At 33.8% G+C, this 25,821-nt stretch overlaps 2 protein-coding genes and 1 non-coding gene across 3 annotated transcripts in view; all 3 read left to right on the plus strand.

The window, feature by feature from the left end:
- LOC132176539 (protein HOTHEAD-like) overlaps positions 1–3,867 on the plus strand; it is a 6,718-nt gene extending 2,851 nt beyond the window's left edge. The window contains exons 3-6 of the mRNA XM_059588777.1: positions 458–759; positions 1,637–2,025; positions 2,831–3,396; positions 3,620–3,867. Of these exons, the coding sequence (XP_059444760.1) occupies positions 458–759; positions 1,637–2,025; positions 2,831–3,396; positions 3,620–3,677 (1,315 nt within the window). The 3' untranslated portion in view covers positions 3,678–3,867. The remainder of the gene's footprint in view (positions 1–457; positions 760–1,636; positions 2,026–2,830; positions 3,397–3,619) is intronic.
- A 5,708-nt stretch (positions 3,868–9,575) lies between these two features.
- TRNAL-AAG (transfer RNA leucine (anticodon AAG)) lies at positions 9,576–9,656 on the plus strand. The gene has a single exon. It is a non-coding gene; the product is annotated as a tRNA-Leu (tRNA).
- Positions 9,657–11,750: 2,094 nt separating this feature from the next.
- LOC132175541 (uncharacterized) lies at positions 11,751–14,736 on the plus strand. Its single transcript, XM_059587510.1, has one exon. The coding sequence runs from the start codon at positions 12,706–12,708 to the stop codon at positions 14,671–14,673; it is 1,968 nt and encodes a 655-aa protein (XP_059443493.1). The 5' UTR covers positions 11,751–12,705; the 3' UTR covers positions 14,674–14,736.
- The last annotated feature ends 11,085 nt before the right edge of the window (positions 14,737–25,821 follow it).

Below are 25,821 nucleotides of genomic sequence, written 5' to 3' on the forward strand. Positions count from 1 at the left end.
AAATTTATTTGAATAGAGTGAGTCCTATATAAGCTCTTTCACAATTGATGCTTCAATTACTAGCCATTTAAACAACAAATTACTAAAGATCTCAATCCAGCCATGACCCCAACCCTAGCCTCCAAAGTTTGTTAACAATTTTTTTCAAAGGGTGTTTTTTAATTTTTAATTTTAATTTTTACTTTATTAATGATGGTAACTTAAAAATAAGTTTAATACAACCCGATCCTTTAAATTAACTTCATAGTATACATATATAAAAATTGTATAATGCTACATACTACATTCTCATTGTAGTGGACTAATGTTACAGTGTCTATTAGTCATTTGATCAGTTCTTATTAAAAACAAAATAAAAAACTCAAGAGCTGACATCATGGGATGAGAGTGTAATGTGTAGCATTACTAATAAAAATGTATTGGTATTTGGCATTGATAATTTTCATATGCACTTCAGTCAAGTGGGGTGGGACGGGCGGCTAGTGAACGAATCGTACCAATGGGTGGAACGGGTGGTAGCGTTCGAGCCACCAATGCGGCAGTGGCAATCAGCGGTGCGAGACGGGCTGGTGGAGGTTGGGGTGTTGCCGTACAATGGATTCACGTATGATCATATGTACGGGACTAAGATTGGCGGGAGCATATTTGATGAAGATGGCCATAGACATACTGCTGCTGACTTGCTGGAGTATGCTAACCCTAGTGGCCTTACGGTGCTTTTGCATGCCCCTGTGCATAAAATTTTGTTTAAAATAAAAGGTATACCTTGTTAATTTCCTATTTTCATTTTTCTACTATTGCTAGTTTGAGTTTGGTTCCATGAGTTATTATTTCAAAGATAAAATGTTGACCTTGTGGGTATTTCATTACCAAAGTCGGGGACGGAACTAGGGTTTAGGACAGTTTTGGAGATTTTCCTTGATATATATTTGGGCTAAAAATTAGGTTTGATCTCTTGTTCATTCATTACTTGATTCCATACAAGAAATCCTGGTTCCGTACTTAACCTAAGTTGTTTCTCTTGATCAGTTACTTTTGCACATTACAATCCCAGTTTTTTCTTCTGAATTCTAATATCAATTTCTCTAAAAAAGTTCTTTTTTTTTTTTTTTTTTTTTCGAAACTAGGAAAGTTTTCTCATTAGAGATTACATTAAGAAAGCAAATGCAAGAAATTGATTGCACAAAATACTTGGGTCTTTGAGCTAGGCCTTGCCAAAATGAACGTCTTTATACTTTATTGACCTAAATGGAGCATATTAATTGCAACATGGAATATACTGATCAAAGGTAGAACAAAATTTTCTTTAATCTGGATTGAAGAAATTTCTTTTAGCTCAGTATATTAAACTGACATGTGTCCAAAATGCATGTAATTCTCACATATATTTTTAATGGAGAATTACATGCATTTTAGACATACATGTCAGTTCAATAGACTGAGTTAAAAGAAATTAGAAGAACTATTAAAAATGCAGGCGATAATTGAAAATGTCGGTCTATTTTAAATACATGTCAATTTAATAGATTTTGACTATATATTTTACAATTTTTTTAGAATTTCATGAGGTTAATCATTTTGCTTTAGTTTATTTTTCCTTGTTAATTAACCTCAATTGAATTGTGTAACCAAGCAGGAGTATCAAGGCCCAAGGCCCATGGAGTGGTATTTAGAGATGCATCAGGGGCTAAACACAGAGCATATCTCAACAATGGGACCAGTAACGAGATCATTGTATCAGCCGGTGCTCTGGGGAGCCCACAGATACTAATGTTAAGTGGAGTGGGCCCTGCAGACCAGCTGAAGGCCCACAACATCACAGTAGTGTTGGACCAACCCCTGGTCGGCCAAGGCATGTCGGATAATCCCATGAATGCAATTTTCGTACCGTCTCCGATTCCGGTCGAAGTCTCCCTCATTCAAGTCGTCGGCATTACCCACTTCGGAAGCTACATCGAAGCCGCCAGTGGCGCAAACTTTGCTGGCGGCGCCTCTCCAAGAGACTATGGGATGTTGTCTCCTAAGGTATGCATAACTTAGATGCTGGCATCTGATTAATTTGGGCCAGGTGTTAGGTGGGCTTAGAATAGATAAACTTAGTTTTCAAATGTGGCCCAAGAAAGATATTTGGGCAGGGCAAGAAGTTGATAATCTGTGTTCTACCATATGCTCAATGGGCTCTACAATATAGTTTTAATATATTTACAAAGTTTTCTTTCAACTCAATATATTAATACGAGGTTAGAGAATGTAACTCACACATGTATTTTTAATGAGTAATGCTATAAATTACATTTGTATCACATAATTATCCTGTAATGTTAATGTTGCAGTTTTAACTAACCCTTAGATGAGTCATTGTTAAAAAAAACAAAAACAATCCAAAGATTAGTTAGGACTGTTATGTCTACTTTGTAGTATAATTGTAAGATAAAAATGTGATATATAGCATTAGGTTATGCATTATCTCACATTGTTGACGTGTCAATGCCAATCAGCCATTGATTTGTTTTTTTTTTTTAAGAAGGTTGATTGGTACTAAGACATCAGCATGGTAGGATAGTGGAGAGACAAAACTGTGGTTTCTAGCATTACTTTTTCTAAAATGTATATGTGAATCATGTGATGCATATGTCAATTTAATAGATTGGATTGAAGAAATTTCGTCAAACCGAGTTTGAATAAAGACTTTGTTCAAAAAAGACAAAAAAATCGTTCAAACTGGGATTAGAGGAAAATTGTCATATGTCGCTTAGCTGGTGAGAAGCACATAATCTTTTAATAAACACGTGAAAAACACATGTTTTTCTAATAGCGTTTATGTGTGTAGATTGGGCAGCTTTCCACTGTGCCGCCAAAAGAAAGGACCCCAGAAGCCCTAGCCAGAGCTGTGGAGCTTTTAGAGAATCTTGACGATGCAGCCTTCAGAGGTGGATTCATTCTTGAGAAAATCATGGGTCCAGCTTCCACAGGCCATTTGGAGCTCCGAACCCGGAATCCCAACGACAACCCAGCTGTCACCTTCAACTACTTCCAAGACCCCACAGATTTGCAGAGATGTGTCCAAGGCATCAGCACAATTGAGCGGATAATCGAGTCCAATTCTTTCTCCAAGTTCAAATTCGATAATTTAACGTTGCCAATACTTCTCAACATGACAGCAGGTTCCCCAATAAATCTGTTGCCTAAACATGTGAATACTTCGACCTCGTTGGAACAGTTCTGTAAGGACACAGTGATGACCATCTGGCATTATCATGGAGGCTGCCAAATTGGGAAGGTTGTTGATGATGATCATAAGGTTCTTGGTGTTGATGCTTTAAGGGTTATTGATGGATCCACCTTTAATTTCTCTCCTGGAACTAATCCTCAAGCCACTGTCATGATGCTTGGAAGGTAATTAATTACTTACTACTCACCATCTTTCCTCATGTTTGTTTGTGTTTTTGTTTTCCTAACAGGTATACAAAACAATGCTAAAAACATAAAAACGGTTTTTACTTTTATGTTACGTCAAAACATTATTTTAAACTAAAAAAAAAAAAAAAAAAAAACACCTGTCAAAACACATTAACGGACATACCGGAATCATAATGGTTATGTGATTTAACGTGTGCAGGTACATGGGTGTAAGGATATTAAGTGAGAGACTTGCTGCTGGTGATGACTCAAAGTAGATGATCGATCATGATTTTACTTTTGTTTTCTTGAGCTTCGGGAGTCATTACAGCTATATTAGCCTAATTAATGGAATGTAAAATTGATTGTTGACAAGGATTTGAATAAATTCATGAAATGTTAAAACGATGAAGATAATTATGTGTACGTACTCTTTACTTTGTTTAATTCTATGATGTTTCTGGTTAACCATTAGTAGTAATGAAGCTTAGCCTAGTTTTTACCTATTAAAGGAGTATTTCTGCTACATGCACTACAAAATTCACTACATATTTTTTATAAAGGGTAATGCTATACAGCATCACCTTTCTGGCTTCATCCTCTATCTTCACAAAGTGTCTATCTATGTAGTGTGGTCTCCAATAGTTGGTGCATAGAGGTTGCTTTTTTGGTTGGGGAGCATGCATGCCACATAGGCTTTGGCGAAGATGGGGGATGAGGGGACTGATGATAAATAGAATTACTCTTTTACAAAATGACGTTGTAGCCATTGTTAATAAAAAAAATTGACACGGAAATATAAATTTTAAGCTCTTGACGTAGCAATAGCCATGGAGGATGCCACAATAGTTTGTGGAGGTTTTGGAGTGAACCTCTAGCATTCTCTCTAAAGAAGAGTGATGATCGAGGTACTACCATTTTTTTTACAAGTTATAAACTAATGTGGTTATTCAACTGGCAATTACCATGCATATCAGTTACTAAAATATAAATCGTCACATGACACTTACCATATTTACAAACTGACGCGGCAGTCTACGTGATACTTATCACGTTAGCCACTAAAATATGGACTTCTATGTAGCAATTATCATATCAATAATTAAAATGTTTGAGATACTACAACCCTCTTACAAACTCTCGAAGTAGTAATCACGTCAATTTATAGAGGGCTTTGAATAAATAGTGTAGTACCTTTAGGAGAGCACTCGTGTAAACAAAGTTGATCTATAAAACTTGTGTGGGTTGGAGCCATTACATCAAATAGCCCAATAACAATCTGATTCAAATGGAACAGAACAAAAAAATAGTACTAATTTTACTGGATCGTTTCATGAGATCCTAATGATCTAAGAAGGCAATAATGTCGACAAATAGTATTGACAGCCATTTATGACCAAGAGCAAGAGCTACAAAATGAAGAAATTAAAAGAGTCGGCAGATAGCTTATATTTGGGCAAAATCCAGATGGTGATCTTTTATGTTGGTAGTTGATGCCAAGCATGCATGGTCCAACATATATAGTTGTAATGTGTTTGCATTGAGTATTTCTAATCTCATGCAGATATTACTTAGAATAAATTCTTAGACAGGAGACATTGATCTTATTATTCTCTTTGAAAGACATTGCCCATGTGTCCTCTAAGAGAAACATTGATAATAAGAGTTTATGTATAACAACTTACAAGAGCAAACAGTGGAATTAAAACCAGATCTTTATGTACATTTTTTTTTATAGTAATTCCCTTATAATTGGTAAAATTTCTACCAAAGACACTACAATACTTTCCTGGAAAGAACTAGGAAGGAACTTAGTACGGTTTTTTTTTTTTTTTTGGTTTTTAAATAGTCAACAGCCAATTGCAAAAAGAGAATCATAATCAAATCAAAATGAGAAGAATATGACACAGGATATACCTCTAGGTCAAGATTTTTACTGTAATTGTCTCCCATCATGTATAGAAAGAGAAAGAACGAGAGAGACATACACAAAAGAAGGCATCTCTCTCTTAACCTTTTTCTGGCCTCTTTCTCGATCCTTCACTGACAGTATTCGAATTCTTTTTCTGTCATTTACCACATTCCACTTAAATTAAATATTTCACGTGTTATGTCTCAAATTTTAAGAGCCTACACATACGTAAGTGAGAGTGTTAGAATATAAAATTAAAGGGAAAAATATAAAAAAGCCTCTCAAACTACCAGCCGTTTTCGATTTAGCCCCTAATGTTTCAAAAGTGATAAAGTAGTCCCACAAACTACCAATCTATTGCATTTTGGCCACTCCGTTAGTCAAAACCGTTAGTTTGGACGGAAACTGCAAAACGACGTCATTTTGTTAGGGGGCTACTTTATCACTTTTTGAACATTAGGGGGTTAAAATGAAAATGACTAGTAGTTTGGGGGGCTTTTTTATATTTTTCCCAATTCTTTTTTTTTTTTTTTTTTCATAAAACGACGTCGTTTTGCAGTTTCTATCCAAACTGACGGTTTTGACTAACGGAGTGGCCAAAATGCAATAGTTTAGTAGTTTGGGGGGCTACTTTATCACTTTTGGAACATTAGAGGGCTAAATCAAAAACAGCTGGTAGTTTAGGGGGCTTTTTTTATATTTTTCCCTAAATTAAATTAGTAAATTTGTCACTTCTTATTCGCTTAAGCTTTCAAGATAAATAATAATTTAACAGAAAGAGACATGAAAGAAAACATTCATAGGTCGAAATAAAGACAAATAGAATCCCATTAGGAAAGCTTTTTCCTGTAAAAGCAGCCTTGCAGATATGGAATGCGTAGAAAGCAGGCACCAAAGGATATCCATGGCATATGCTACTCCTTCAACCGTTTATCCACAGCAAAGAAGAGCCTATAAAAGCTTTTGAGGAGTCCTCCCTCCTCACAAACCAGAGGCATGCAGTGAAGAATATTAGGATCACTGAGAGAACCAGTTGTAGGGCTTCTCTCCTCTGGCAGGCAATGATCATGGCTTTGTGATCTAAATCTATCTTTCTCTTGACCCGCCAAAGGAGAGTTGCCCTTCAACTGCTTCATGCTTAATGTAATCCCAAGGCACAAAGATGGTGTTAATTTAATGCAAGAGGTATGCTCAGAAAGCTTAATGCATGCAATTTCTGCTGTAATGTCATTTCCACTCCAATGTCATGTTTATATATGATCATCACAAACTGATGATTTTTAGTAGCAAAATCATGTCTCTGATCACCATGCATGTGAAGGGTGTGGCATCCACAAGGCCTGTTTTAAAGTACATGTCTTTTTGAGCGTTAGAATATGAATTTAAATGATTAAGTCTACTCTTTTTGATTAGTTGAAATTTTTGAAATAAGTGGTGGATTCAATGGTACTTATGACCTTATCAAAACAAAAGTCCTGAGTTCGAACTCTATCTCTGACATTTACCACCTGTTGTTGGGTCTTGCTTGTTAAGGAAATCAGTCTTTTTTGTTAGATTAAACTTTTGAGATGCGTGATAATTTTAACGTCAATAAGAACTGTGGCAGTAGATCATATATAGTTACATGCAATGAGAAGGCTGCACACTAGCTAGCATCTGTCCATGTGTTGTAGTGTTCATTTGCTAGTATTGTGTATACTTGAGAGAAGTTCGAAATGAACTATAAATTCATTTACTTCAATTACCCAAAAAAATAAGAATTAAAAAAGGGAAAGAATAGTGGGGTTGATTTCCCTCCCCAATCATGTGAATATGCAACCAATTTGACATACAGTTAAGTGAATTTTACTGTAAATTAATAGTTTTTTTTTTTTTTTTGGTAAATAAATTTTCATTAATCTGAAAAAATTATCTTTGAATAACTTGATTGCTTCTTCAAGCAAGGACTCCAGAGTTTGGCTTGCTTCTTGTTCCAAAAAAGAAAAAAAGGCATCTTTGTTATTGAATATGGATGGTCACGATTAAAACCCACTCAAACCTAGTTAATAGTTAGAGATGTCCTAACCGTCCATATTCAATAACAAAAGATGTTCTGTTATTTAAGATGAGATCATTTATCCCAAAAGTTGAAGTTAATAAGAAATATTAATTTAACCATTTAATTTATATTTTAACACTCTCCCTACGTGTGGCTTAGTAATTAAGTAAGAAATAAGGGTGGATTGTTGGAGATAAAGTTTGAACTCACGACCTCTACACTTTAATACCATGATAAATTATCAATTAGCTCACAAACTTAAGCTAATAAAAAATAATTTATTTATTCATTTAATTAGTATAATTGCATGATCTTAGCTAGAGTTCAATTTCTTTGTAATATATATGATTCAATAAGCGGTGGACTTAGGATTTTGGTTTAAAAGGAGCAAAATGAAAGGGAGTTGAAACTAAATGAATCGTCAAAACTATTAATATAATTAAGTAAAAGGGGGGGGGGGGGGAACAATTAAATATTATTTAATTATCGTTTAAAACATATTAATGTAATTTGTCATTTGTTTCTTTATGTTAATTTATTTAGTATTTTTCGACATTTTTTTATATATATATATTTTGAAATTTTTATATATTCATCAACACATTAACTACATGTTTATACTTTATAAAATTAAATTATATGAAGAATGTTTATACGTTTATCAACACATTAACTTACAAGAATAATCCAAATACAAAAACTTAGAAAAGATAACTTGATTACTGAAGTGTAAACTGAGAAAATAAATCCATGTGAAATCTTGACAACATATCTAAACATTTAAAAAAATTTCTATGTGTGCTTTGATTTATTTAAAAAAATTAATACAATATCTAGGATTTTTACTTCTTATTCTAATTTTCATTCATAATTATTAAAATTTGTATACAGAGAAAATCGTGAGAAAAATATCGTGGTGGTGTTTTCTTCCAAACAAAAAAAAAAAAAAAAAAGGGGAAAGAAAGGAAAAAAGTTAGATACCTTTGTCGGAGGAGCCACTACATGAGAAAAGGAAAAGTGGAGGAAGCCACTACATAAAAAATGAAAAGGCATAATTTTCCCTCTGCCCCCTATTCAATGATAAAAAAAACCATTTCAAGAGTACGTACTCTCTCTTGTTGCCACTTTGGTTTTAATTTGTTTGAAAATTAAAATGCATATATTGTAGAATTAATTGAATGATTTTCCAACTATCTGCCTTCCCTTCTAACAGTGGAGTACACCATTGGAATATCTAGAGTAATACTCACAAACAACCACAGTTTAAGAGCACTAAAAAATACACTGGGGGAGAGAGAAAGCCTCACAATTATTTGAACTCTTGATGACAAGTGATTTAATGCTTCAATTCATTCAATGAAATAGCTATACATAGTATCCCCAAGAGGTAGCTCAATAGACTGGGACCATGCCTAATGAAGCGAAGGTTACTAATTCGAATCCCTTTCCCCTCTCTTGAGTGGATATGTAAAAATAAAATAAAAAGAGTTATACATACCCTCACCCCATTGATGGAGAGTAGGAAGCTAGAACCGGAGTAGCGCTTTAGTGTTGCTCCGCAGACCGGGGGTTAGGCATAATGCTTGTCAACACAATTGACAAGCACGTTATGCTTATCAATTATTAAGTCTAGTAATACATGATTAAGGCATTTTACAACGTTCTTTAAAAAAGCACGTATATACGTAGTAGATGCATATTGTGGGCGTCGAGCGCCCGCCCCTCCATTTAACATAATTGTTAAAAGAAGAAATTTCATCCAAAACTTTGGTCCACCTTCCCTTGTTTATATGCCTCATGATTGAACCACCCATAATCTATTGTATGTTCTCCCTCTCTACTCCCACTATTCTTCTCTTATTTTATATTTTACATAAATTTCTACACTAATTAATGCTCTTGTAACCCCACAAAGAAAAAAAATTAAGTTAATTGTAACTTCTTGTCCTCATGCATCTCCTTTCCACCGCTAGGTGAGGCTTTAAATTCGAAGTAGATTTGATTCTATACAATGTGGGGTAGTTGGATGATGAAAACTGGCAGTTCATGTGTATGCTTTTAAAAAAAAAAATAATTAAAATATCCATTTTGGAGAGAAAATATATACTTGAAATCAGTTCAGACACATTTGAACATGGAATTCAAGTTCAAATGCATAGAAAAGAAACAGAACGAGGTCATGATTAAACGTACATAAGCTACAATGACAAACCATACAGCACAACGGTTGAGATGGCCGAGTTGGTCTAAGGCGCCAGATTAAGGTTCTGGTCCGAAAGGGCGTGGGTTCAAATCCCACTCTCAACACTATCTTTTGACCTTTTTTTTATTTATTTTATTTTATTTTATTTTCAGGTGTGCTATTGAAAGATTCCAAATTCTTGTCAATAGCTTTAGTGCTTCTCAAATTTATTTGAAATGAGCATCACAACCCTCATTTGTTTTAGATTATCTAAATTCTTTGATGACATAACCTATTCCAAGTCTTTACTGACATATGAACGGGGCAAAGCATGAATGACGAGTTAAGTCTAATTTTTAGGTGTATGTATATTCAATTGTCCATAAGTATTTTGAGGAAAAATTTCAATGAGTGGGAACCTTGCCCGCTCATAATAGGATCCTAAGTGAAATTCAAAGAAGTAATTTTAGAGTCATAATTAATGTTACTGTATATAATAGTATATGTTAGATTGAGCCTTTGACTATCTCATCTAAAAATTAATTGGTATGAGGGAAGCCAATTGCAAGTTATGTTCTAAGAGCTGTTTACGTTAGCAGAGCGGCATTGTTGCACCCTAACAGTATAGATGTCACATCATAAATATCTTAACACGTTATTTAAAAAATCACTTGAAATAGGATCTTCTCAATTTTAAGTAAAATTGAGAAAAGTCATTTTAGGGTTAGAATTTAATGTTATTGTATTTATCGGTATAAATACGACGTGATAAATACATGAGAAAATGTAAAATCAGTCCATGTAGTTTACTTGATTTGTAATTAACTCCATGTAATATCAAAATGAACTCAAAGGTTCCTGAGGTATACCAAAAATAATAATTTAGTGCATAGAGTCAAATTCCGTTAATTGACTTAACAGATTCTGATAGCGTAAAACGTTAGTCAGTGTTACCCTAACGGAATCTGTTAAAGATGGAATTTGACCGTATGGACTATTTTTTTTTTTTTTTTTGCATACCTCATAGGCTTTTGAGTTAATTCTGATACTACATGTAGCTAATTATAAATCAAGTAAATCACAAATACTAATTTTACAATTTTTCCTAAATATATCGACACATCAATCAAAAAATTGAGAGAATCATTGTTCCGCCCGTCTTAGTTGTTTGGGTCCCTCCACTCTTATTGGCAGTAATTAGATTTAGGTGGAAGAAATAAGTTAGTTTGAGGTGGGCCATGGATCCAATTTTAGTTGCAGTCATTTTCTGTCATAATTAGAGAGTAGTTAGTGCCATGGAGATTATGCAACACAAGCATACCACAACAACCATACATACATGTCACCTTTTGTCATCAAGACTGTTCTTATTAAACAACGCGTCTTCTGATTTGTAGTCAAAGGGCTCTTTATGACTTTCTCAGTACCACCCATTTCCCTGTCCCTCTGCCTCATAGGTACATAATGGAATCTTCTTTATTTCATTTGAAACTAATGTTTATTGTCAGAATTTATAACTAATAGTATACAAGAAGCCACGTTATTTGAATTATAGATTATCATGAGCCAACCAGAAGTTAAAAGCTCAAGGAAACAGTTCACAAGCATTCTCAATCTTGAAAGATGTGTAATTCTAGATATGTAAGATTATTAGCTCATAGATGAAAGAATTCAGTAAGAGATAAAGTTTTTTCTTTAAAAAAATATATATATATTAGGTCGGAGAAAACCAGTCTTTGTTCTTAGAACATGTGATTATTACATGTATTATTCTCAAATATGTACGTGATAATTACATGCTCTGTTTATCTTATTAAATACGCATGTAAAAATCACATGTTTTAAGAACAAATATTAGAATAATAGATTAGATTAAAAAAAATTTCTCCTTAACCCAATTTGAACGAAAACTTTGTTTTTCTATACCTATCTCGAGTTTTCTATGAGAAAAATAGAGAAAGTGAAATTAAATTCAAACCGTTCGAAAACTACAGAATATAATATATTTATTGACTTTTCAAATACACTCTAAATCCGATTTTATATTCTTTCTCCATATCATTCGAATATTCTTTCTTTTATTTCATTTTCAAACATATATTTTGTCTTTGATGAAACAGGGAATGAAAGAGACAGAGAAAGAGGGAAGAGAAATGAATAAAGAAAGAGAGAATCATAAAAATAATTATGCATTCATGTACATGTATAGTGCTGTCCTATGTTTAGATAATCATTACATAGAAACCCAAATTACATAAGCCATTAGGGATGCTTTGAGCCGCAGAGATTGAAAGAACAAACTGATATTTTCAGAAACTTCAAGGAGGGTTCTCATTTGCTGCTAACAAAAAGCTAAAATGCTTTCTAAGGAAGACTCAGCAATGAGTCATGTTCCATCCATGATAAAGATTGACCCACTGGTGGGGGCAAAGAGCATGTGGAGCTGAAAATGACTTGTCCCTGCAAAGTTTTTGAAAATATGGCCCCAATGAAGAGAGCATAGTGGTGGGAACAAGAAATTGTTCCAAGGAAGCTTCTGGCACAAGAGAAGAGAGCCCCCTCTTTTGCCTTTTTCTGCTTGTTAATGTCCATTTTCACGTCTGCAGGATGATGTTACCAAAATAGCCTTTATCTCTTTGTGAAGCACCACAACCACTTCATTTCTTAAGTCAGGTGTGGCCTTAATTATAACCTCATTATGAGGAAGAAAAGCATTGGTGGTTGAGGTCGCTTATTTTGGGTATCGGTAAACAATTTTTACCACAAATTTCTTACAAATTCACATGATAGTACATGTAATACTTACTATTTCAACCATGTCAACCACTAAGTGTCAGGTGAAATGCCGCATCGGTCAACGGACAACGTAAGACATAAGACAGGAGCATTGAGAGTATCTACTCCTTTCACACAAGCCATAGGGTACAAGACAAAGGCAACCACTGTAATTCATGGAAGACAGGTTCAAACGAGTAGATAACTTGTCACGTTAAGCCCGATAAGACAACCTGTCTATATTCCACTATCAAGAAAACCATTTCTTTCCTCATTTCTGCAGCAACAAATTAACTCTCAGACAGAAAGAGCACATGCGGGTCAAACCAATTAGAAATTAAAGGAGCCATCGTTGGAGCAAATAAACTAAGGGTGGAGAAGAAAAAGAGGGGAAAAAGAATGCACTCATCAAGCTTTCGAGAGGTCCGCTTTAATGGCTGCTGTCCAACTCCTATTCTTTCCCTTCTTGAGTCACAAAATCCCAGCATTCCCAGTTCTACTACCAACATCTCCGCAGCAAGGCACAACTTTGCAGTAGCCACAGCTTCTTCACTCAACCAAAACACCCGATTCACAAACCATGAGGCCCTCCCTTCTTTGGATGAATCATTTTATAACTTCACCAAAGCATACCCAAAATACCATCAGACTGATCAGGCTGATCTAATCCGAGCCCAAGAATATTCCCACATCACCCACAACAACCATGTCTGTCTCGATTACAATATTGGCCATGGTCTCTTCTCACATGCTCAGCATCAGCAGCAGAGTCACTCTCCAAAAGCTGTAGTTGCTTCTTCGTCATCGTCTCCTCCGTCGCCTCATTTCCCTGAGCCGACCTTCTTTGATATATCCTACAAGTCGGTGAACTTGGTATCCCAGATACAGTATGGTAACCAAGAATCAGAACTGGAGTCAAAGCTCCGAATAAGAATCATGGCCTTCATGAATATCTCTCCAGTTGATTACACCATGGTATTCACTGCTAATCAGTCATCTGCTTTGAAACTCCTGGCAGACTGTTATCCATTTCAGTCTAATCAAAATCTTCTTACGGTTTATGATTATGAGAGTGAAGCAGTGGAAATGATGACTCAAAGTTCCAAGAAAAAAGGAGCACGAGTCATGTCAGCTGAGTTTTCATGGCCCAATCTGAGTCTCCAATCTGGAAAATTAAGAAAGATGATAGTGAGTAGAGGGAAGAAAACGAATAGGGGACTGTTCGTTTTTCCCCTTCAGTCAAGAGTGACTGGATCCTCCTATTCATACCAGTGGATGAACATGGCACAGGGGAATGGATGGCATGTCTTGCTTGATGCATGTGCATTGGGGCCAAAGGATATGGACACCTTAGGCCTCTCTATTTTTAAGCCTGACTTCCTCACTTGCTCTTTTTACAAAGTTTTTGGGGAAAATCCATCTGGGTTTGGATGCTTGTTTGTCAAGAAATCCAGTGCTTCAATCTTAAAGGATTCAACCAATGCTACAAGCATAGGTATTGTGAGCCTGGCTCCATCATCAAGAACGTTTCAATTCCCTGAAGAGCAAGCAAATACTGATACGGAAATTGAACAAAAAGCAAAGTTCGAACTGCCGAAAGATGATTTAGATGTGCCTGTGCAGCACTCATTCTCCGGCCCATTATCTGTTGAGCAGAAAAGTGGTGAAACTTCTAAGTCACATGAAATTGAAGAAGTCCCTGTAATGCGAAAGGTACTATCATTCTCTGAAGTCATTGAACTAAAGACACCCTTTGAATCTGCTCGATCCAAATACTCAGAAGGCAGTGTAAATTGGAGCTCAGAGATTGAATGCAGAGGCTTGGATCATGCAGATTCATTGGGCCTGATACTAATTAGTAGCAGAGCTAGATACTTGATCAATTGGTTAGTAAATGCATTGTTGAGTCTCCAACATCCACATACAGAAAATGGGCAGCCTCTGCGTCTGGTAAGAATCTATGGACCAAAGATTAAGTTTAATCGAGGACCTGCCGTGGCATTCAATGTGTTTGACTGGAAAGGAGAAAAGATTGACCCCACCCTTGTACAGAAGCTAGCTGACCGGAAAAATATATCATTAAGCCATGGGTTTTTGCATCACATCTGGTTCTCAGACAAGTATGAAGAAGAGAGGGAGAAAATATTAGAGACAACAAGAACTGAAGTTGAAGGAATTGTCTTAGGCAAGAAGAGAGATAAACGTCATTTTCAGATACCAGTGGTCACAGCAGCACTAGGGTTCTTGACAAACTTCGAAGACACATACAGGCTTTGGGCATTTGTTTCCCAGTTCTTGGATGCTGACTTTGTGGAAAAAGAGAGATGGAGATACACAGCTCTTAATCAAAAGACAGTTGAAGTATGAACTATAAACTTATTCTTTCATTCTTTCACATTGTGAAGATCAATTATTTATTGTGTATTGTCAGCATAAGGTCTCTTCGGTTTTGCAATTTTAGAACATAAATGAATTTTAAAAACGCAGTTAAGCATTTAGCCGTAAAATAATGATTTAGCTTTTAAAATCACAATTTAACTTTTAAAATTGTGCATTTTTAAAAACGCACCTCCTTGCTTGCGATTGAAAACGTAGATTTTTTTTTTACATTTTCAAACCGCCACTTTTTAAAAATGCACTCCCAAACAAATACTTTCCGTGATTTTATTTAAAAAAACACATTTTTACCGATTAAATCACAGGCCAAACAAACTCATAGTGTGATGTCTACCTTAATTTAGTCACACACTGGAGAGGATAGTGGCGCCACCATATATTTGTTTTCAACTGAAATAATTTAGATATAACTACACACAAGACAGCACTCTTAAAAATTTCAATCCAGAAGCTCTTAATTACACACAAAATTTAGATATCTTTGCATGTCTAGGTCTTAATTACAGTCAACCACTTACACTGCTAGTCCAGAAGCAGATAACTTAATGCATGAAGCATTGATGAGGTTCAATTCGTTAAATCATCACGTGATAGGAAATAGTAAATTTAATTATTTAATTAATACTTTAGTACTCCATCTCAAATTGAGTGAGTTCAAACTCCTCAACAAATGAGACTCAACATATATAATGAAACTCAAGGGTCCTCATTGATGAGAAAGTCATTATTGCACTTCTCAATGAGGAAACTTATTCTACTGAGGATGAATCTAACCATTCAAAACCTACCGATTTCCTCACAAATTGGGATTTTCAGTGAAATCCGGACAGCCTAAGAGGGAAAAGTTGCAGAGTCCACCTGATATGGGCATCTATCCCAAACATAAGGCATGGCTATCCTTATTCCCCTATAACTCTCTCACAAAAACTTCCCTTTCCTGATTATCTTCACAATTTAACTAAATTCCTTATGCAACATCGACAGAAACAAGCTCATATAGAATATGACAGATTTTTCTTTTTCTAAACTGGGTTAACCAGAGGAAATTCCTCCAATCCAATCCATATCTTCAGTAACCCACCAAACTAGAATCACAAGCCATTGACAACAACAGACAACACCCAGGTGGTAACAGTTTCCAAAGATTGCCCAAATTCCCAAACATTCAACTTTGCAAAGTTACCAGTTTTTATACATTGAAGCTCAATCATCAAACAGAAAACATGAAAAGCAAATTGCAAATTCAGAACGCAATCAATGGAAAAAGAAGAGCTTTACCTGAACTTTCTACCCGTTGCTGCTTTATTTTGCTTTGCGGTGGGTTTCCTAGAAAGCAAGGCAAAATTGGCAACCAATCAACCGGGTTGAAATGGGTCGAGTCCAGTAGTTGTAGAAACTTGGGCCTCGATTGGCAACATTTCGGTTTATTACAAGGTGTTAAGTTGTGCTGGACCAGGCCCACTTAAAAGCAAGTTCTGAGGCCAACTTATGTGCTGATGTGGCAATGCAACTTGGTGCTGTCAATCAACCAATTTTTTTTTAAAAAAGAAAATGTCTGGTGTCAATAATTTGTCCATATTTTTTTACAAATTTAATAAATCAACTATTAAATTTGTGAAGTTCACATAAGTCTAAAAATTTAATTGTTAATTTGTAAAATGACATGAGAAAAAATATTGACACCTTCCTTTTTTTTTTTTGCCTCTCAACTAAACTTTTGAGAGTGGTCACACTACCTTGATAGCCCTTGAGTTGGTCATGACTCATAACCACCTCTAATGAGCTATCGGCATAAGTTACGGCCATCCTTGACATTCAATTTTGTGGTTTGGACCACCTGCGTTTGTTGGTTTGAGGTAGCGCTCATAAAAAAAAACAAGGTGAGCAAATATTTTTTTAGCTGACATGGTAATGTCACTTTACCAAGTAAGTTTAGAAGAGAAATAATTCACGTCAATATTTTTTTCATCTCATCTTACAAATTGCATATATCAATCATTAGATTTATGAACTCATGTGAACCCCACACAAATTTAATCATAGATTCATCCATTTACGGTGGAGATGGTTAAAAGAAGGTTGAAAAATGAATGAATTCTATCATTTCTCATTTTAAAAGTTACTCATGTGTCCCTCCAAAAATAATATGGATTTTAAAATTACCATTTGATTAAAATTCAATAGTAATCAATCATAAGTCCAATGGTAATTTTAAACGCTATATCATTTTTAGAATGACACAAAAGTTATTTCTAGCATTACTCTTACTTTGCCTAACAAAAAGGGCGTTAATGATATGTGGGGTCAAGTTCCAAAGATTTTGGTGGTGATCAAGCAACTATTACAAACTAGTAGTACAACAAAATGTCAAACATGCTAGTGATGGCCTAGTAGATTCAGTAATAGTCATGGACTCATGGTCATTGTTTGGTTTAATTATTAATTAAGGCCTACACGTAGAGATTCATCCATTACCTACCACCTTGAACCATAAAAGATCTTGGTCATGGCCTACAAATTTGGCCTTGTTAAGCTTGTTTGACTTTCAAGGATTTAGAAGCCTTACTCAAACCCAAAATTATTAAATAAATCACAGAAATATATATATAGCTAGAGAGATAATTGAATTAGCTAAAGGGATTGTTGTTTCCCACAAGTAACATGTTAAAAATTTGCTATTTTCCTGGCTTTGTTATTTCCCTTGGCGTTTTTAATTTTCTCTATTTCAACTTGTTGGTTAATACAAAATCTACGCAGTCGTGCCAAGGTTGTAGGTTATTGGTCAAGATAAAGAAGAAACATCCTAGCTCTACCTAACTTAAAAAAAGAAAAAGAAAAGCATCCTAGTCCTACCTAACTTAAATTACATATGAGAATGTTTTAAATATATATTTTATTTAAATAATAATTCATTGTGATGTGATAACATTATGGGTAGCGTTGCTTGTTTTGAATGGTATTTTTCTTTTAAATGACTGACATAGAAAGTTACTTAAAACATATCATATTAATTTATATAAAATAAATGTGATAAATAAGCATGAAAAGTTGCATTACTCTAACAATATATTTTATTTGAAAAAAATAATACGGTTTCTCATAGTGTTCTCTTCATCATACGTAAATATTATTTTTTAAAAAAATATATGAGGGGCTAGTGGGGAAATTTTTTTTTTTTAGAAAACAATATCCTCGTAAGATAAGGAACCCTGGCGTTTCTCATTCCATTTAAACATATAAACCAGTTTAATCTGGTGTAGGATGGGGTGAGAAAAAATGAAAGAGAGTTTGTTTTTGGCAAGACAAATTCATTACCAAACAACTCAAAATACAAAACACTTATTAAAATACAAAAATAATTTTCACTTTTAAAAAAAAAAAAAATTATAACACATTAGTTCGTGTAGCACGGGTAGCCAGCTAGGCAAACTTTGACTTAAAATGATTTAAATATGCTTGACAAAATCGACACGTGAACGGTTAGGTACGCAGGAGCTCTAGGGCAAGACCGCAGAATTTTTGTCAACCTTTTGAGGGTTTTTTGATTTTAAGTTTGCTTGATTGTTTATTTAATACGTAAAAATGAAATTTATAATAATTTTAATCCTTGAACTTTGCTTTCTTTCTTTTTTTCTCTTTCTATTTAATGCGGAAAAAAGAGTATTATGAAGGGGCCGGTTTTGCCGCTCCTAAATCTAATAGAGCAGAGAAAAGGAGAATGAGTAATAATACTTTTAAATATAAGGTATGAAGTGGCCATTTTATTATTTGGTGTGGACATAATTCATGTACTTGCCTAACTTTGAATTTCAAGAATAAAGGGAACTACAACTACCAAAATATTTTTCGCCGTAAAATCTTAGAAATGTGCTCTAGGGTTGTCCAAATGTCCAATTAGTCATTCAAATTGTGGCCTATTTAGGCAACCAATTGAACGACGGCGCTGAGTAAGCCTCGCATGCACTTCTACATAGATTTTATCAAAACTCTCTCTCATTTATTACTCGAATAGTTTCTGATTTGGTCCGTCAATTACAAGAGATTTTAATTCTAGTGGGCACTCTATCTTGCTTAGCAAAAGCCTGAAGTAAAGAGCCCTTTCAAGCATCATATCACTCTTACACAAAGTCAAAGTTACCATGAAGGCCTAGTTTTCAAGTCCCATCCTTGAAGCTTAATTAATTCCAATGATACCATAAGATTTATTGTCCACGCATCAAAGTATGAAAGATGCCCTTAACGTTTGTTAACTAGCTTAGGTAGACTCATTCTCAGAAAAGCCCTAAAGGCTGACCAAACTTAACCAGATAAAGGACATGTTAAAATATTAATTAAGTTATTAAATTTACTTCTTCCTATAAGCTTAAGCTTTTGGGATAACTAGTAATTTAATATTATATCAGCGCATAAAAAGTGAAAAGAAGGGTTGTATCTACTATATTCTAGTCCCGACACATGGATTACTGGCATCTGTCTATTTTCAGGAGTTCAAAAATGTGTGTCTAACCGAGTGAGGTCACCGAATCAAATCCATTAGCCTATAAACCACTCTCCTAACCAACAACACGCAAGAAAACACTTCATAAAAAAGGAGTTGAATTACTTTGAAATATGTTCATTTCTAGCCAAACAATCTCATTTTTTTATTATCTCTAAGTTTTTTTCATTCACTTCAAAAACTTCGACCTAAACATCAAATTGACCTTCTATTGAACCCAACAAAACCATTTGTGCTTGACCTTTCTTGTTTTTACAAATAATCTTAATTAAAAATTTAACTTGCGATCAATTCCTAAAAAAAAAATTAAAAATTAAAAAATAATAATAAACATTGACGAAAGTAGCCGTTATTTTTATTTTTTTTCATTTTGTGCGTTCATGCTTGCAAGTTTGAACTTGACACGTGTTTTACCAGCCAAGTCAGCCGCCTTGGATTTTCGTACAAGTCATCGTGCCGACGTTAATAATTCGCAAATGCAAATGTGAAACATGCTTGTGTTGAATTCACATTTTCGTCGACTCCTTCCTCCAAGACTTGGGAAAAAAACGTTGCTTCTGTCCTTACTCACAAAGTCAAGCTGTCGAGATCATGTATATAAATACATACACCTTTCAGCATTGGAACAGGATGTTCTTCAGTTCATTATGGACCGAAGAATATCTAATTTATGACTAGGATTTCATCTCAAAAATTTTATGGCCATAAATGTGATACATATCCCACTAATAAAAATAATAATAAAATATTATTTTAAAGAATTTATGATTAATTGGAGGGTGATACTGAAAAGCATGCCAATGCTGATGGAACATGATCCTCTCTAGTCCATTTTGGACTGGATAATATCCAGTTCATGGTTAAGATTTTATTTCAGAAATCCTATGGCCACATATGAGACACATATCCCACTAATAAAAATAATAATAAAATATTATTTTAAATTAAAACCCCCCCCTTCTTTTCTTTTCTTTTTTTTTTTCTTAAAATTTTATTAATTTTTTTTTTAATTTAAAATAATATTTTATTATTATGTTTATTAGTGGGATATGTGTCCCATTTGTGGCCATAGGATTTCTGAGATGAAATCCTAACCATGAATTGGATATTCTCCAGTCCAAAATGGACTGGAGAGGATCTTGTTCCATCAGCATTAGCATGCTTTTTAGTATCACCCTCCAATTAATCATAAATTCTTGATGTAATGTTTTCATGAACCGAACATGGTAAAAAAAGAGGCATCTTCAATTCAATGCTTTTCATCCTTAATGTCTTGAGGAGTATTTCAATTGGCTGGAAAAGCGGAGATTACGAGATCGAGTTCCCTTTTTTTTTTTTTTTGTAAATGAATATGTTAGTTATATATATATATATATATTTGAACCGAACATGGTCAAAAAAGCGGCATCTTCAATTCAATGCTTCTCGTCCTTCTTGTCTTGATGGGTATTTCAATCGGCTGAAGAAGCCGAGATTACGAGATTGAGTTCCCTTTTTTCTTTCTCTTCTCTAGTACGAACATGTTTTATATATATATATATATATATATATCTGAACTGAACATGGTCAAAAAAGAGGCATCTTCAATTCAGTGTTTCCCGTCTTTTCTATCCTGATGGGTATTTCAATCGGCTAAAGAAGCGAAGATATATATATATCTGAATTGAACATGGTCAAAAAAGAGGCATCTTCAATTCAGTGCTTCCCGTCTTTTCTATCCTGATGGGTATTTTAATCGGCTAAAGAAGCGAAGATTACGAGATCGAGTTCCCTTTTTTCTTTCTCTTCTCTTGTACGAACATGTTATATATATATATATTTGAACTAAACATGGTCAAAAAAGAGGCATCTTCAATTCAGTGCTTCCCGTCTTTTCTATCCTGATGGGTATTTCAATCGGCTGAAGAAGCGAAGATTACGAGATCGAGTTCCCTTTTTTCTTTCTCTTCTCTTGTACGAACATGTTATATATATATATATATATATATGAACTGAACATGGTAAAAAATGAGGCATCTTTAATTCAATGCTTTCCCTCCTTCTTGTCCTGATGAGTATTTCAATCGGCTGGAGAAGCGGAGATTATGAGATTGAGTTCCCTTTTTTCTTTCTCTTCTCTTGTATGAACATATTGTATATATATCTGAATTGAACATGATAAAAAATGAGGTATCTTCAATTCAATGCTTCACGTCCTTCCTATCCTTATGGGTATTTCAATCGGCTGGAGAAGCGGAGATTACGAGATCTATTTCCCTTTTTTCATTCTCTTCTCTTGTACGAACATGAATATGTTATATATATATATATATATATATATATATATATAATATGGTAAAAAAAGAGGCATCTTCAATTCAATGCTTCCCGTCCTTCCTGTCCTTATGGGTATTTCAATCGGCTAGAGAAGCGGAGATTACGAGATCGAGTTTCCTTTTTTCTTTCTCTTCTCTTTGTACGAACATGAACATGTTATATATATATATATATATATATATATATATATATATTTGAACTGAACGTGGTCAAAAAAGAGGCATCTTCAATTCAATGCTTCCCATCCTTCCTGTCCTTATGGGTATTTTTTTTTTTTTTTTTGAAACTAAATTGATGAATTTTATTGATAATAAATCTCAGTTGGAGTATAAAAGCTCCAACAAACAATCATCAAGATAGAGCTAATTGCTCCATCAAAATAATATCACTAATATAATTAGGAGAGATACCCCCTCCAAATTCTATCACTGACATCAGTAGTGGTCGCTTTCGTCATCCTATGAGCCGCCTCATTTGCTTCGCGGGAAACAAAGACGCACTTCCACCTTGGTAAAGTGAGTAGTACACGCCTTGTATCTTCAATTAAATGCCAAAAACGACTCCATGTTCCCGTACCTGAGTTGATGGCTTCCACAATTTGTTTCGCATCACCCTCCAAAATTAAATTTTGTACTCCCATTTCCCTGCATAAACAAACTGCGTGATAGGCTGCATATGCTTCCCCCATTGCTAGCTCCATTATACCCATCCTCATTTTACACATAGCAGCGATCACATGCCATTTCTCATCCCTGAGTACAACTCCGATCCCCACCCTTTCATTTAATTTATCTATCGCCACATCCCAATTCGCCTTATTCCAACCTTGGGTAGGAGCCAACCAAACCTTTAGCTGAGTAGATACATTATTTCCAGTTGGTTTCTTTTGTTGTAGTTGAGCGTGAGATCTTATTTCCTCTGCTGTTCTTTGGAGAATGATGATCGGCTGGAGAAGCGGAGATTACGAGATCGAGTTCCCTTTTTTCTTTTTCTTCTCTTGTACGAACATGTTATATATATATATATATATATATATATTATTTCTGTTTTAGTGATTTGGCATAAAATAATTTCTAAAAAATATTGATTTATAGGTAAAACGTAATATAGGGAGTGGAGGGTAAGCAAAACGATGGGAGGTTAGAAAACTCTTTTCTTGTACAAATTGGTTAAAGATTTTCCTTTTGTCAAACAGAAGCAAAAACAGATATTCCGGGATCCCATTATTGGATTTTATCCCAATAAAGTATGCACAAAAGAGAGCGACATGGCGATATGTATTCATAATCACACGATCTCCTTTGTCAAGTTATCAATTGAATCACACACGCGGACGAATGGACGTATGATAACATGCCAATAAACATGGCCATGGGTTAGCTAGCTAGGGTAATTCCTAATAAATTGACACGAAATTAAAGGATTAAAGTTGATAAATTTATTCTATTTAATTGAAATGATTGAGTTAGAGTAGACCTATACTATCTTATATTTATATTTCAACACAATCCGAACTCGATATATGACAATTTTTAATATAATTAGCAAATTCAATACAAACTTAACACAAAATTAGAGAATTATGGTTAATGAATTGAGAAGCGCTACACATCTTAAATTTTCTTTTCAAAAGTTGGTTTCCAAATGATGTGTCACCATCTCATGAGATTCATTTGAGAACCAACTTTTGAAATATCTAGCATTTTTCTAATTAATTTGACTCGTTTAATTACTTAAACCCAACCCACAAACTCGAATCATCACCCATAATTTGGGGGGTTTAGAATATTTTGTTTTAATAATGAAAAAATAAAAAACAAAAGAAAGAATAAAAAAAATTTAACAAACTTGGCCTTGGGGATTCTCAACATCGATACAAGATCTTTTAAGATTATTCAACTACTTCCACAGCGACACTCACATGCTTAACTACCACTAATGGGTTCCACCAACCACACTCATTTGACTCATCCAACGGTGGATCACTAGGTTTTACCTGCAATGAAGCAGTCAAATTGGGAAGCATTTTTTATTATTAGCGGTCTCACCAAATTTTATTTACTAAAATAATTAAAAATATATATATTTTGTTTATTTTAACTACTTTATTTTTTAGAGCATTCTCAACTGCCTCACTATTTTAACATTTCACCATTACTATTCTATTTAAATATTTATTTTTTATTTCTTTAACTATTAAAGGAGAATAGAGAAACAGAAAAGAAAAAAGGGGGAAAGAAATATAATTATTTTTATTCATTTGGTGAGTGAACTAATAGTGAGTACTGATCCCGCACTATTATTATTATTTTTTTTCCGTCAAATTGGTGAGTCTGATAATGAAGGTTTTAAGGCTTTTTTTACCAAATTCGCTTACCAAAATAACCAAAAGTATATATATATATTAACTACTCACTTTTGTAGAGCATCCCAGTAGCCTCACTATTTTATCAATCAACTTTCACTATTTTATTTAAATATTATTTTTTAAATATTTGTTTACTTTTTTTTTTTCTAACTATTAAAGGATGCTAGAGAAATAAAAAACAAAAATAAATAAAAATTACTTTTTTATTCAATAGGTGAGTGAACAATACTCATTATTCACTCACAATTTTTTTCTCATTAAAATTATGAGACCGAAATTGAGAGTTTTTAGCCACTTTTATTAAATTATCTCATCAAAATAACCAAAAAATAATTATGGCAATGCTGCAAATATTGCTTTATAACACATAAATTGTGCTTTGCATCGTAATAAAATGGATCAAGTAAATCCACTTGATAAAGTTAGGTGATTTGCGTGGAGATCCGTGCATTTGACAATTTGATTAAGGTACACAATAATTTATTAACAATTTGTGCTAGAAATTATTCAAAAGTCCAAGACTGGGAAAAAGATTACAAAAAAGGTCTTGTAACATTGTTGCCCCAAATAAAAGAGAGAACGTAGAACTTACGGAAATATTGACAAATATGAGGTTGAAAGCGACCTATCTAAGTGATGTGCTCGATAATTAACCCTCTTAAAACTTTTACTGGCTTTCTAGCTATGGAAACGGAGAAAATTAAGATTAATGTAAGGAAAAAAAAAAAATTAAATCCTTACAAAGGTATGGTTTTAGATGGCAACAATAAAGTTGAGGGCATCCCCTTCTAGCATTAAGAGAGTAGACCCCAAAAGAGGCTGCTGATTGAGTGGCTGAAAGAGAGCTTGGGCCTCATCTACAAAAGCATTTAGTTGGTTGATTAATTAATGCATAGAAGATTTTTACTCGTTAAATTTTTTTTTTTAAAAAAAAATAAAGAAAAAATAAAGAAATTGTTTGATATGTGATACACGTTGGGAGATTGTGGTTGGACAGTGGGGTAGTTGGGCGCCGTCTTTGTCACCAAATCCCAGTCATAGGTGGCAAAATAAAGCTTTGCCTATAGGTTTACATAGCATTTTTCAAAAGGACGAACAATAAAAGATGATATCTCGGTTGTTAGAGTTATTAGTCATCTTACCAAATTTTACTCGTCAAAATAATTAAAAGTATACTTTTATTTTATTGTAATTACTCATTTGTTTTTAAAGCATCCCAATAGCTCATTATTTTAATAATTTACTTTTATTATTTTATTTAAATATATTTTTTAAAAAATTTGTTTATTATTTCTTTAATTATTAAAGGAGGAGATAAAAACATTAAAAAAAAATGGAGAAAGAAAAACTATTTTTTTATTCAATTGGTGAGTGAATAGTATTCACTATTAATACTGAGTACCGTTCACTTACTATTTTTTGTTTTTCGTCAAAGTGGTGAGGCTGAAAATGAGACTTTTTAAACGTTTTCATCAAAATAACCAAAAACTAATTTTGAAAAGGATGCAAATAGTGCTCTTATACGCTTCAACTAGTTGATTATCAACCGAGTTACTCTATGACATTTTTATTTGGAAATTCGTTGATGTACCAATTTCAACATTTCTTTGAATTTTTTTTATTTTAAAAAATTGATTTAAGGGTTGGTTAGAACAATATTATAAGATAGTTATAAAATAAAAATGTAATTTAATTATAGCATTATTTTATTGAATAACCTAAAAATACACTTTTAGGGAATAAATAAGGATTTTGCTCAGGTTCAGTTTTAGTTGGAACTAACTTGTTGAGATTGAAATTTATTTTCTATAACATATGACAAAAAAATACGTGTTTCAATTCTGACGAATTCAATTCTAACTAAAATTATGCGAAAGCATTGGTATAAAATTAGTAAATATTATAAAGCTTAAGAATTTTTGTAAATTGAGAACAA

Source organism: Corylus avellana, chromosome ca3 (genome assembly GCF_901000735.1).
Source record: "Corylus avellana chromosome ca3, CavTom2PMs-1.0".
Classification (NCBI taxonomy): Eukaryota; Viridiplantae; Streptophyta; class Magnoliopsida; order Fagales; family Betulaceae; genus Corylus; species Corylus avellana.